General features: G+C 38.4%; 1 protein-coding gene across 5 annotated transcripts in view; it reads right to left on the bottom strand.

Moving 5' to 3' along the window:
• Positions 1-15,184, bottom strand: part of AKAP6 (A-kinase anchoring protein 6) — a 624,611-nt gene that overhangs the window by 232,738 nt on the left and 376,689 nt on the right. For 3 of the 5 annotated variants that reach the window (XM_034937404.3, XM_055097462.2, XM_063596181.1), the window contains 2 exons: positions 2,945-3,041; positions 1,659-1,825 (listed from right to left, as the gene is read on the bottom strand). In XM_034937404.3, coding sequence (XP_034793295.1) covers positions 1,659-1,825; positions 2,945-3,041 — 264 coding nt within the window. The remainder of the gene's footprint in view (positions 1-1,658; positions 1,826-2,944; positions 3,042-15,184) is intronic. The other 2 variants (XM_055097463.1, XM_014347547.3) reach the window with 1 other exon arrangement.

Below are 15,184 nucleotides of genomic sequence, written 5' to 3'. Positions count from 1 at the left end.
TGTGATCCTAGCTCCCTGCAGCCTCAAACTCCTGGGCTGAAGCAATCCTCCTGCCTCAGCCTCCTGAGTAACTAGGACTGTAGGTGCATGCCACCACGCCTGGCTCATCTTTCACTTTTTGCAGAGATAAGGTCTTGCTATGTTGCCCAGGCTGGTCTCAAACTCCTGACCTCAAGTGATCCTCCTGCCTCAGCCTCCTACAACAAGTTTTTAACTGTGTCATTTCTTATCATCTTTCCTCTCCCTACTTCCACACACAGCCAAAGCATTAGCCCAGTGAACTTCTCCCTACAGCCTACTCCTTAAAATAGCTCCAAGTCTGCCCTGAGAAATGTGCTGAATACACTCTCCATTCCATATTATTAGTTCCAGCTTTGATCCTTTCATCACATCACTTCCTAAAATATGTGCTCATGTGCCAAGCCACCTCTCCTCCTTCCTTCAAGTATTTCCTGAAATGCGACCTTCTTCATGGAGGTTTCTTTAAGTGAAACTGAGCTCATCATTCTATCCTCTGTTTCCAACAAATAAGTTAAAGGCGTTGTTTGAGATTCAAAAGCTGTAAATTGTCTGAGCTTTTCACTGGCTGCATGGGTCTCAACATTGCAGGGCTGGATGGGTTTCTCCTCTGCCTGCATTTAAAAATGTGAGTCTAAGAGGGCAAAGTATTTGTTTAACTTGCTGTGTATACATTTAGCACAATGCCAATCTACATGGATGCTGAATAAATGTGACTTGATGATGATTTACTCACTTCGTCCAAGCCAGGAATAAAAACGATGAACTCTTAAATATGTTTCCCCCATGTTACAATAAGTTGTATTCTGGATTTATTATGAGGCTGGTTTTCTGTGTTTACTTCCACAAAGGAGCAGATGCAAAAGAAAGGAGTAATTACATGAAAATATCAAATTAATAACATTATTTTCCACATTATGAGTCCAAAGATACCTTTAGAACAGTGCCAGTCTGTATCAAAAGGTGCCTCATTTAAAGTTCAATTGCATATGTTTTATGGGTTATTTTGGACATCTAAAATGAATAACCAAAACACGTCAGTACTCATTTTTAAAGTACTTGTTGTATTCGGTGCATGTACCATTATGGAGAACTTACACTTGGAGCAAAAAGATTTGTAGCAAAGCATATGACCTTCTTCCCACTACAATGACCATCCCCTAATTAGGCAATGCATCTGATAGTCATTAACAGGAATGAGATAATGAATCACTTTCTCTCTTCTTTGTTAATTTGCTGTAACCAAGCGGCTAATGGATGTCAGAGCTGAGTGATTGCACTGATTATAGTGATTTATAGTTGCAACAAAACAATTTAAAACCATTCTGATTATTCATGTTAAAGATGCTTTATGTTTTGTTTACTAAATGTTTTATGTCCCCCTTTCTCTCACCCTTAAAGTACTGTCCCCCACCTACCCTGCCACTTTTCAAAAAAAGACCTCTTCCTGGAAAACTTGGAAGTTGAAGGCTTTATGGTTTTAAACTAAGGCATTTCATTTTGTTTATATAGAGAGAGAGAGATATAAAGTTTACCCAGTAGAAACAAAAAGCCTTAGGGTTGGAAAGAAAACTTCAGTGGTGCCTAGTTCAAAAGAAGACAGAAATAAGAGGAAATAAGGCAAACTTCAAGCCACTTACCTTGGGGCTTCCAGTCCCTTCCTCATCCTCCACAGACACATCAGTAGCCAGTATCTCGGCTTTGATGGTATCCAGAGCCCTGAGAATCCAGCTGTGCTGCCGTTTGATTTGCCTCTGCAGCTCCTTCCATTGACTTGCAATCATCCGCAGCATGTCCTTCAGTCCTTCTCCAAAAGGAGGGGAAAGCAGAAGTTGTGGGCCTGAATGAATCTTTACTCATTATTTTTATTTAGTAAATTAGATGGCTATTTTAAACAATATAAATATTTTTAAATGACCATTACCATCACCTGCCATATCAGCATTTGTCACTCAGAATAGAGACAGGCAATTCTTAACATGAGGTATAAGGACACAAAAATGTGATAACCACATAGATGACTGGCTTGGAAACTGATTTAGACTCAGTATATTGACTTAAAAAAATACATGAGGAACAAAAATCACAATGTATAAAAATTAATAACATTACAGTTTCACATTCCAAATAAAAGGCTCTGTGTGTATCTGTGTAGAGACTTTATAATGATAAAAAATGTCTATGGAAATAGGTAAAGTCAATTCAATGAGAAATACAGTAAATAGGCCAGAATTAAGACAGCAGTCTTTAACATTAGCAAATCCAATTAATACTGTCTTTTTCCTATTTAGCTGTGCTAAGCTCAAACCTAGAGCCAAACTGTAAGTATCCTGTCTTACAGTCTTCTATTATCAGGGTAAGTATAACCAAATGACAAAACTATTTTTTATTTATAATCTGTTCCTTATAAATATATTAATACTGGGGTAAGAATTGGTTGAAGGCCAAAAACTCTGCTAATGCAAAGACCAGCAAAGAACATGCAAAATGTTCTTGTGTGTGAAGCGGCAGGGAAATAATTTAGACTGCTTGCCTTATATCTGTAATGATATCTATAAGTACCCTAATGCGTATGCATTATAACTACATATACAGTTCTCATTCATTGTCTTAATGTTATTTCCAGAGCACCTACATCAAAAAGCAGGTCAATGTGAAGTTTTTAAGAATGTAATTTCAATTGAAACTCAGGCGAACGGCAGCCCAAAATAAAATGAACAGACCATTTGGAGGCAGTATTTCATCTTATAAGTATCACAGCATTGTATGCAGTATATGAAACATTTATAAATCTTGAAGGTCAATCTGATAATGTAAATATTAATAATACATAAGGAAGTGAATATATGCAGTAATTTACAGCAATGCTTCTTCATTCTTAATAGTCTGGAGACGTAAAGACTTGCAATATTTCAGGAGGATTTACCTGCTTTGTGAGATGCAATAAGCTCAAGAAGTTGGTGTCCTTCCTCCTCCACAGCTTCCTTGAGAGCACAATGACTGTCTACATTCAACTTAAAACTCTGCAAGGAAAAATATGAACATTAAACCCTGGCAAGGCAGTTACACATAAAACATCCATATAAAATTACTTGCTACTTTTTATCAAGAACCACACAGCCCAATTTACCCAATAGACAAACTAATTTGCAATACTAAAAGCTATTGATATTTGGGATCTGGGCTCAAAATGTTTCCATTAGATTAGCTGAGTGCATCTGTTTGGAAACAGCTGACAAATCTAGAAATTCATTAGGTTTTTATGAAAAGTCACATCCCGTAGGCTATATCAAGAGTAGCAGTGTTCTATAAAATATACTGAATTTCTGCTAGCACATATGAGCTCTTTTCTTCATTTTTTAGAAATGTTAGTGATAGCACTATTTATGAAACCATAAAAAATTGGCAGCATAAAACATATTAGCCTTATGTGCACATATATAAATCCATTAATATAGTAGGGTTTGATTCAGCTCTGTTTCTCAGATATCACACAACAAAGAACATAGTGGGAGATTCAGGTGTTGCACTGAGGAGTTAAATGTCTTTCAGATCTTTGCTTTTTAAAAGTTTATTCCCTATAATATGACACTGCCTTGTAAACAAATACACCAAGCACAATCCGGCATTTTTCACTCATGATAGTTATCCAAAAGACAAAAACTGCTGTCATAGTTGAAATCTAACTCAGAGCCATTTCTTTCAGGGTGCCTTCCCTAATGCTTTATGTGGAATTAATTACTCCCCCCTCTCCGCTCCTTATATCTGCTTCTATTGTAAAATTTATCTTACTATATGCTGCTTTATTTCTATCCTTGGCTACCAAATTATAAGTAATTTGAAAAATTGCCAGTTTTACATTTATCTCCAATTCATGTCACATACAAGTTTTTCAATAGATGTTTGCAGGAATTGTGGATATCCATTGAACAATAACACTCTGAAGGGGAAGGTTTCCATTTAAATATTTCAAGAAACATAGATGGCTTTCCAAAGATTTTTCCATCTCTGCGATTACTGGAGAGTAATCACAGTAACCAATCTATTGAACCAATAGTTAATTTGGGGGGTGAAAATTCATTTCTTGACTAATTGGAGCAAGCATGGATTTTGAAATACTGTGTGGCCAAATTCTGGCATCTCCATGATAAGTCTCCAAAATATATATGTTTGCTCTCACTAAACATTTATTGAGAAGGTCTGCACTGCACTGTACTTGGTATTAAGAATATTTGATAGAAGTTTGAAATGATACAGTTCCAGGTAGAATACAATTTTGCATTAAAGAAGTAAATCAATCATAAATTGTGAAACCATGTATTCATTCATTCATCCACTTAGAAACTATGTACTGTGCCCATTCTATACACTGTGCTGGGCAATAGAGATTTAGGGAATATAAAGCATGGCCTCTGGCCCCAAAGGGCAACTGAACATGTTACTAGAGAATGAAGTGTAGCCTGAGTCATCCTGGGTGGTCAGTGGTGAGTCTGAACTCTCCTTTTCTTAGCAGAGAAAATGGATCTTTTTAAAGTTCAGAATACTGAAACAATGATCAAAAGAACCTAGAAATGAAGGAGATAGAGATATGCAGATCAAGCCTTGAAGTATAAAGATAAGAATTATGTTATTATAATTATAAGTCATTATTAAAAGATGAGTCCAGAATGATGAATCATTTCATCTGACTAGAGGCATAAGATACAATAAAGTTTCAGCAGCCAATATAACAGAAAGTGACAATATCAGGTTTCCCCAAGGCTGTTCACTATTTCTTGTACTGTCCTCTTTTAGCCACAGGTATCTGGTTGAATAAAATAAAATATGGCAATGTATGGGAAGCCTCATACTTCTGATCAATCCAAACTATATATTATCTATGAAAAATTAAATGCTTGTTATTTTATAGTCAAAACGTGCCTGCACTTACTTTTTGCCACTGCCACGGACATCCTCAACTCTGAAGCAATGCCATGCAGAATGAGATACATGTGTGTTTTAGGGAGCAGGGACAGGGTAAAGAGAACACTTAAGATCACCCAAGAGCACCAATATTTAGGAAGAAACTTATTGTAGAAATTTTCTCATAACTGTAAATTTAGCCTAGGGCTCTCTTTGATTCACTGTTTACTTACAATAGACCTGTTTTGAATAGTTGGCAATCATGAGCTTCCAAAGAGGTGCATGATGTCTATGTCTCAGAGCAAATGGGAATCTAAGGAACCGTAAGTAGGTTGAATAATTTGATATAATTGAAGCCAAGAGTATAGAATAGATGCAGCTGGAACTGGCTCTGCTTCAAGATGACATGGAAGCATTTGATTAGGAAATTGGAAAAGATGAGGTATTCATTATTAGGAAAAAGATAATCTGATAAGCTCGATGCTGTAGAAAAGAACCATTTAACATAACTATTACCCAAATGGTACAATATTGCTTGATTTTCAGGTGTACCCATTAACCATTAATAATATCAACTAAGGAATTCACAATGAGCCTCTGAGAAGGCAGACGAGCAGACACATTAACAAAATTGTCAATGAAATTTCTGGCTGCTAAAGGCTTCTATAATAAGCTCTCGCCATTTTGTCCCCACCTTTTCCCAAGGGAAGGAAGCTTGGATGAAAGGGTTTTATTTTTTTGTTGCTGTTCTTTCCTTAAACTTGATACTTGAACACATTTCCATTCTTCAGCAATGCCCTATGGTGTACAGTCCCTCTGCAATATCCATAGCACTCCCTGAAAATGCAGAGCATTCTCTGAAGAACAAATTTATGGCAAGAGTATTGCCATAGGCAGGTACCATGGTCCTATGGCACTGATTATATGAAATTCCATAAATATGAGTAATCTGGTTCCTGGATGACACCAGGTCTTTTTTAGCATCTTTAAAGCAGCGCGTAGATGAATGACTAGAAAAGGATAACTAAGGAAATGGAAAAACATGATGACTGAAACAAGCACAGGATTATCAAAGATTCACCAATGGGCATTTCTATTACTATAACCTCTAGCATCACCAGCTTGCATATATCTGGATTTACTACTTATTGGCAGGACCAAACTTTGAGAATTCCCACTGATTGTACTTTGGTCATGATCAGATTTGCAAAGCAGATAAAATAATATGTCTAATCCTTTCCACTCATATTTCTGAATAGCCCAGTTTGATAGTCATGTGGACATAAAACCAAGGAAATATATGCCTTGATGGAAACAGATATCCTGGTACAAGAAAAAGTGGGAAAGATCATAAGCACATTCAAAAGCTTAAATGTCCAGAGTGGTTCAATCTTAGTAGTATCAAATCACGAACACAGACTTTCGATCACCTGATGGAAATACTGTCAGTTTTTGCCAGGTCCACTGAGTTCCATTAGTCTTGTGATGTTCATGAACAAGCAGAAAAGCCAAAAAGAGAGTCTTTTCTGGTCTAATTTTTGTTTTTTTATAAGACATAAATTCATATAATAAATATTTATTGAGTAGTCTTTGTCAAGCCTATAGATATGAAAGTTAACAATACACAATCCTTATCCTCAAACAGCTTATATTCTATTGTGTAAAGGAGATAAGAAAACAAGTAGCTTTATAAGACCCAGCGTAGAATAAATGTGTGATTAGGGTTTAGTGTATAACACAGAGTGGTCGGGCCTTAAGCAAACTAAACAGTGATATGCCTTGCCCAATGGGATTCAAGTTTTTTAAAAAAATTTTATTTAGGAATTATGCTGACCAAGCAAAAACAAGGCTAAATTAGCTGGGTGTGGTGGCATGCACATATAGTCCTGGCTACTCGGGAAGCTGAGGAGGGAAGACTGCTTGAGCCCAGGAGTTCAAGGTTACAGTGAGCTATGATCGTACCACTGCACTCCAGCCTGGGCAATAGAGCAAGACTGCGTCTCTAAAATAAAATAAAATACAAACAAGATGGAAGTTTATATTCTGTATAATAGCTGGATAGGGTTTGTGGGAGCCCATGCTAGGATCCAGGTTCAGCAGAGCCTAGCAGGGAGCTTGTGGAGAAAGATTTGTACATGGGCCTGAAGATAATCCTACATTATAGCATGAAGCAGGGAGCCACAAGCAGCTCAGTGTGGCTGGGGCAGGGTGCAAGCAGGAGAGACAGCAGCTATGGCTACACAGGACTTGACCCCAAGAACCATGAAAGAGTCATGGAAGAATATGCCAGTGACATGGGAGAGTGGCTGGTGCAAATCTGTGATCTAGAAATCTTTCTAGCTGTTGCATATAGTGTTGATTTTTAAAGGGCAGACTGGAGACAAGGAAGCCATTTAGGTAGCTGCTGTGGTAATACAGGCCAGATGTTTCTGCGTGCTCATATTTTTTTTAATTAAAAAAGGTAGGCTTTTCCTTCTAAGTGAATAGAAGAAAAAATGGAGAAAATCTTCTGTCTTTTTAAGTTTTTCTCAGTGCGTGAGAGAAGCATGTGCCAGAATTTAGTTCTTTGGCTGTTCTGATGATAAATACCAGAGGTTATTAGTCAGGAGTCTCCAAATGTGAAAGACATATTGAACTGATGAACTTTTACTCCCACTGTCATTTTAAAGAGATGGTATATATGCTGATGAATAAGACACTTGACGACACTTTTTCTTCACACAAAAGATTTTTACTACCCTAAGAAAATGAAAACTTGCCTTTTTACAAGGGCAGGAGGAAGAATGTGTGTTCAGTCAGAAAAGCCAAGCCTTGAAAAGTCACCTGCTATCTGCCTCAGGCCATCTCTGCCCAGGCTCCACTCTGAGCTGTGCCCAGAACCACTCTCCATTCTCAGAGGGGCTCCTGGGGGAGAAGAAAGCCATGATCCTCTGTGTAGTTTCTCTTCTCCTCTCCACAATGCCATCCAAAGAGGATGGGCAGAGGTACCAGTCCTCAAAATATATCTTTAAAATGCCATATATACCAAGAATCGGAAAATTTCTATGAGTAAGCATTTAAGAACCTCCTGAAAACTTGATCAGACATTAGATAGCCATCAAAATAAAGACTAAACAATCCTATGGAAAATACATAGAACATGCCACAAAAAATGAAGATTCCAAATTGTATTTATGATAAAATTACATATATGTAAGTAAATAGTCTTAGTACTTAGAAAAAGACTGCAAAAAATACAACAAAATGTTAATATAATTTGTACAGGGTTGAACTTGGAGTTACCATGGTCTGATCTTATGGAACAAGTTCTGGGTGCTTTAGTTTTCTGAAATATAAAATGGAAATCATACTATCTAACTTGTAGGCAGCTGTAAGAATTAGAGATAATGAATGTAAAGCATTAAAACACTGAGAATTGGAGATAATAAATATAAAGCATTAAAGCAGTGCCAGGCAATGAGTGAGGCTAAAAAAATCATTACAAATTTTAAAATTCATTTTCTCTATTTTCCAAATAGTCTACGTAATAGATGGTACTTTGTGACATTTTCAGGTGATAAGGGTTCTTTATTGTTGAGGTTCTCTGAATTCCTCAAGGGCAGATACCAGGTTTCCTTTGCTGTGTGCTTCTACCCAGCACAGGCCTTCCCACAGAGGACCCCCCAAAACATAAATGCTGCTGTATGAGACACGGGGAAGATCAAGCCCAGACTGATAATCCAATGACTGGGTATTCCTTTTGCCTCAAGTGTGTGCCCTTGGATGAGTCATTTAACCCATCGTGGCTTCTATTTCCTTATTTATCATCCAGGCATTTGGACTCAATATTTTCCAGCCCTTGAACACTTTGGTTTTATCTTCTCTAAGCCAGGCAGTTAAGCATAGGCAGCTTGGGAGAATTTTGATTTATTTTAAATCAGAGCATTTTCAAAAGGGGAAGAATCCCAAAGGCTATCTAACCACTCATCTACCCAAGGGCAGCTCTGTCTCTCAACCATCCCTGGCAGATGTGTCCTTTCTATTTTTAACCACCTCAAGGGAAGTCTGTTCTAATGTCTCATCCTGAGTCCACAACATTTCTTCTAAGGAATTTAAGAGCTCTGTGAAGAGCAGTGTAAGCTTCCCACTGCTTCACATTCTTTTGCCAAGTCATCCCTCCAGTGCATGGGTTGGAAATCAGAAGCACTGTGAGAATATTCCAACAAGACCCACACATCCAATCAATCAACAAGCCCTGACCATTTATTTCCCCTTCTTCATCTCTCCTTATTGACTGACACTGCCTTAGATTCAGGCTTTCATCATCATCCCTTGCCAGGTCAACTCGAATCACAACCCTCCTCAAAACTAGACTTATTTCTTATTTGTTGCATGCCTATGAAGGTGCAGGTAGTGTCTTAAGCTTGAAGGATATGGCTATAAACAAGATAGACATGGTCCCTGCCCTCACAGAGCTCACAGCTGTGTGTGTGTGTGTGTGTGTGTGTGTGTGTGTGTGTGTGTGTGTGTTGGGGTGGGGGTGGGGGACACTGTGTAAACAAGGAATTGCAGTCAGCTGTGTCAAGGGAGTTATGACATGGTGTAGAATGGGGCTGTTGACAAGCAAGGGCTTTGGAGCAGGACAGCCTGTGTTCAAATCCTGGCTCCTCCATCACTCACTGTGTAGCTTTGGCCAACCTCTGTGTACTCAGTTTCTTCATCTATAGATGACGGGAAATGTTAATGCCTACTTCATGGGGTTTATTGTGAGGATGAAATGCCTTGATACATGCAGAATGGAGCCTGGCATACTGCAATAATGCAAGTGGCTTTATTATACAAAATGACCTTCCTACAAAACAGCTCTGACATTAAGACTCTCCAATGGCTTGCCAGGGTGGAGAATAAGATCCAGGCCCTGAGCATGACCTACAGGGCCCTCTGAGATGCCAGCTAACGCAACTTCACAGGCTACATATCTGCCTTGAAATGTACCTGGATTGCTTAAAGTTTCCAGCTCACACCAGCTGTCTTGCTCCGATTCTACTCTGGCTGGCACTTCTGCCTGGCAAGCTCTTCCCCTTGAAAAGCCCTGTGCATCCTTTAAGATTAATCTCAGGTGTGACCTTCTCTAGCAAGCTCTCCCTGACCATCTTCCACCTAACTGGTTTCCCCACCCTTGGCACCCATAGTACTTGTACAGAGCTCAAACCTTCACATACTACGTTGTGTTAAAATTATTGATGTGTCTGCTTCACATACATGAGTTTCTTGAGAGTAGAACTCTTTATTTTACTCATTTTTGTATCCTCAGTGTCTAGGACAGTGCCTGGCACACAGCACATAACTAGCAAATGTTCAGGGAAATGAATGCATGGAGATTTGTACAAAAAATCTCCCATGTAGCTTTTAAACAGCTTGTGGCATTTTGGGAGACACTGATACAATCACTCTTCACTTGGAAGTAGTTGATAAATGTCCCCAAATTTTACTCAGTGAACACCATGTAAATGAGCTGTCATGTTCCTTCACTTACAAAATTACTTGCCAATTACAGTTAGATGATCCCAGCGTAATTGCCATGTAAACTGTACCCTGGCTGAGATAGCCCAAATCATCAATTAACTTTGCCCTCTCATCATGTGGTACTTACCACATAATTAAATAAATGGTCAGCCGCTACCACAATTGTCTATTTCCCCAACAAAATGAAGTGGCTACATTTGTCATTGATTTATCAGTTATGACAATCTGTAACACACCTCTAGGTATAAAAGCAGAAGCTTTAAAAAAAAAAAAAAAGGACTCTGTACTCTTGAGAAAGATGTTCCAAGTTTTTGATCAAAAAGATAAGCATTATAAAACCTTTGTTTTCCTTTTGAAAAAAAAAAAAAAGAGAGAAGACACTGAGATATGAAGACAAAAAATTCCTCCTTCTTCCTGAGGAGACTTTCTTCCTGAAACCTCAGACAATAAAAACATTTCCAAGAATTTGAAAGTGAATTTAGCTCTTCAAACAAGTTACACAAGTTACAATTTATTTCAAACAAACAGTTGCTTTTTTTTTTTTTTTGGTGCAAAGTAGATGCATCTTACTGAAGCTGACATTCTTTTCTGATAGACTGGCTAATATGTTATGCAAGAATTAGATAGAAGGGAGAGATCCTGAATGTTGACGGTGGCTCCAAGTGACAGAATTTTCATTTGCTTCTCTGGATGCCATCTCCACACCTGACACAGGTAATCACATTCACTTCCCAGCATGGCCACATTAGGCCAAATGGATTCCCAAACAGAAGTTCTGTCTAAAGGGACCATTTGACTTCCAGAGGCCCTGATTGAAAAGGAGGTCAGTGCTGGCCCAAATATTTCTCTACCCCCTGAGGTGGAATAATTGATGTGCAGCAGCCCCTACAGATGTGGATTCACAAGAGTGATGGATTGATATAAGTATATTATTCACACGTACAGCTGCTAATATACAGGTCCCAGTGCAAACACCAGGACTTAAGAATATTATGTGGATTTAGGACAATCCCTGAAGGACTCCAGTTCCATTAAAAATTTGTTTGGCAGCCTGGGGCAGATCTATTCCAACTCCCACATGTTTCATGCATTTGAGAGGGGGAACCAAACCACTTTAAAAATAAATTTAATAAATTTTGTAATGTCAAGTCATTAACATCCTGTCTAGTCATACCGTCTTCATATTTTAAAACAGTAACATTTACCTCTGAAATTAAAAAACATTCAAATATCGGAGTTAACATTTTATCTGAGAAGACATTCCTGGTGTTTTTTGTCAAAGGCGATAAATTGCATCCTGAAAACGGAAGAAAATATTCCTATTTTTCCCTCTAGAGATGTTTTTCTTGTCACAGATATACCAAACAATACCTAGAAAGCCCTGTGACAAGTCCATTTTGCTTTGTAAATGGTAGAGGAAATAACTTGTAGACATGCTCAGTTATCGTTTGATGATTTATAACATTCGTTAGAATCTGTTGCCCACAGTGATTCTAACACTGCTTTTATGAATGTTCATTCATTCATTTAGCAGATTTTGTTTGTTTGTTTAGTTTTTTTTTGTTTTGTTTTGTTTCTGAGACGGAGTCTTGCCCAGCCACTCAGGCTGGTGTGCAGTTGTGCAATCTTGGCTCACTGCAACCACTGTGAGCCACTGTGCCCGGCCTTAGCAGATATTAATACCTATCATGCATGTGCAAGGCTAGGAGTTGGGGGAGACACCAAAGAGACAAAAGCCGTCCCTCAAGTAGGTGACAGCATGAAGAGAACAGCTGAGGGGAGGGTGGGCAGGGAGAATCTCAACTTATCTAAGAACACCCAAGCTTCTCACACCAAATGTTCTTGGGTCTCCAAGGAAGATTCCCCCAAATGATAAAAGCATCCTCATCCTCACATAAAACATGTTTATTTCACCTTCACTACAACCCTATAGATATAGAATAGGCATTTTTCTGGCTAATGTAAAGATCTAGAATTTTAACTTAATATTACTTTTATCAGGTGAATTATTTCAAGATTCCAAAATTCCACGTAATGCAATAGAGAAGTAGGGTAAGCTCATGAATCTACACATGGAGAGAGATTGTAGGTGACCACACCCCAGCTCATGTGAGTCTCTCATCCATGCACAGTGTCCTTCAGCCTGTGCATGGACCCTCATAGTGTGAGGCTTGTCTGTAAACTTTTTCTTCAATGCTTTGTATAATACTGCCCTAAATAGGAAGTGCTTAATAAATGCAGTGTTTCCCCGGCATTCTAATTAAAAACAATCATTATTTCCTAAAGAGAAAAATAAAGTAATAAATTAGTAAAATATCTGGGCACTAACAATTTTCAAAACAATAACTACTGGGTATTATGGCCCAAGAGTCCTTAAACTGAGACAGGTAAAAAGTACATTCCCAGGTGCTTTAAACAGTGCAGGAATCCTATTTAACTGAAAAGGGAAGCTGACTCTATTTGTCCTCTAGATGCACAAAATTAGAGTTACATGAGTAAAGGAACGTAGTCCAAGACTTTCATATGTCCAAAATGAGCCTCCTATGCTACCATTCCCACATACCAACCTCAAAATGCCTGTACGCTATAAATTTCTGAAAGACCCTTCCATCCCTGTGCCACCAAAGGAAGAAACTCAAGGCCAGGAGTTGAGTGGTATTCCAAGTCCCCCAAAGAGAAGTAATGTTGCCACTTCCCACTAAACTCTCTGCGACTACCCTTAAACTGGTGGGAATCAAGGGGGACAAGCAAATGGGACTTCAAAGCCCCTGTAAGGCCACCAGCCTGCTCATCAAGGCTGAGGGAGGTGGGGGCAGTCCAGCGAAACTCTCATAGCTCATGCTTTTGAAGTTTGATCCACTGCTCCCATTAGCTGAGCAGCACAGCCAAATGACAGCTGCTGGTCTTGTGAAGCTTAACTTGCTGGGGCCTTGGCTGCCTATGGAGATGCTGGGAGAGATGGGCACCAGGAAGTGGGAAAAAGAAAACCCTGTCATCTCTTAACTTCAAGCAATCAAAAATGGAGCAGAGGTAGAGACAGGAAGGCAAGCAAGAGAAAAACAGCTGAAAGTATTTGGGGAAATTTTCTTGTATGGCTAAAAACTCTGTAAGAAGTATATTGGTTTTTCTTATGAGACAAACGAAAGCTGTTTAATCAGAAATATGATATAACATGAAGATCTAAAGAAATACAGATGATAAATGCATGCATATATCTTTGAGAATTTTGTTAAACACTTCATAATTAAATTGAATCTGTTTTTATAAGTATTTAGTATAATGACACAATAAGGAAACATTTTCAAACCCTTCGTGGACACCAAGACTGTAAGCACTGTCTGTAGGAATTTGGTGCTTCTGTGCCACCATGTGGCAGTCACCTAAAATTGCAGGCATCAATCTTAAAAGGAGCAACAAAGTTCAGGAAGGTGTGTTTTAAAAGTCTACTACTATAAACATGGCCTCAAAACTCATACACACACAAACCCCACCCATTTTTCAGCACTTAGAGAAAAAGCTGCCCCTGAAGTGGACAGATTTATTACAGAGAGTCTCTGAATTGCTGCTGTAGGCAGAGACAAATGGGACAAGGAGGAAACTCTCAATTGGTGTTAAAATAAAGTTCATTGAGTATTATTTGCAAAAGCATAAATAAGAAGGCAGTTTGAATGCCCATCATCACGGAAATGATTAAATAAACTGTGGCATATCCACACAATAAAATATTAAGGAGCTGCTAAAATGTGCAATAGATCTTCATATACTGATAGAAGTATATCTGTGACATATTTAGATAGAAAAAGCAAGTTGTTGAACAGCATGTATAATATGAACTAAATAATCCTTAAAGTGTATGCATTTTTCCATAAAAAGGTTCAAAAATGTATAGAACTATTTACATTGGTTACCCAAGGGAGGGTAAGACTTTTTACTTTTAATTTTGTGCTGTTTAACACAATTTGATTTTTTTCCAGTAAGTATAATTTAATGTTTTTCTTTAAGCAAAGTTCCATAATTATAGAAGTTGTATAAAAGACAGCTTGCTCCACCTTTAGCATGTACCGCTGATACTCACTGTACTTGTACGACATTTGCCCCCTCTTTTCCATGTAAATACTACTTATAATGTCACGTTACCTGGTTTCACACACCCCTGGAATGGTCCTAGGGTCTTGGTCCTGCTCCATATACAGATAGAGAAGCTCTCAGCAATTTCTGCATCCTTCACTACACTCAAGTCTTGCCCAGCTGTAGAGCAGTGGGCTGTCCTGTGCTATAGCCTTAGGGGAAACTAGGACAGACAAAACATGTTGGTCATGAGATTTCTGACTAGAAAAGAGTGAGCCTCAAAAAGAGAACGGCTGACATGTCTCTCTAATCTGTTCCTCTTTCTTGAATCTATTCCCTCTTCCCTATTCTTAACTACCCCCACCTAGCCCTGATTCACCATTTCTCTCATTACTCCAACATTCTTTAACCCACTCATTTGATTATAACTACCCTGATCTTAAGCTTGTTCCTTCCTAGTCTAAGTAAGCAAACTCCCTAGAACACACTGGTCTTTCCAGAATTGGAATCCAAACGTGCTTTTGCCCCCTAGTAGAAACCCGTTACATGCTTATTAGCCTGGCCCTCCATGTCTGCCTAACCTTTGATTCCTCAAACTGTTGAGATATCCATATGCTTTTAGAACAGAACCCCAGAATACTTTTTAAAAATTTCCTATTCACAGAGAAGAGACTAATTTCCTTAATATATA

Source organism: Pan paniscus, chromosome 15 (genome assembly GCF_029289425.2).
Source record: "Pan paniscus chromosome 15, NHGRI_mPanPan1-v2.0_pri, whole genome shotgun sequence".
Taxonomy (NCBI): Eukaryota; Metazoa; Chordata; class Mammalia; order Primates; family Hominidae; genus Pan; species Pan paniscus.
The sequence above is the reverse complement of the archived record's forward strand: the minus strand, read 5'-3'. Positions and strand labels throughout refer to the sequence as shown.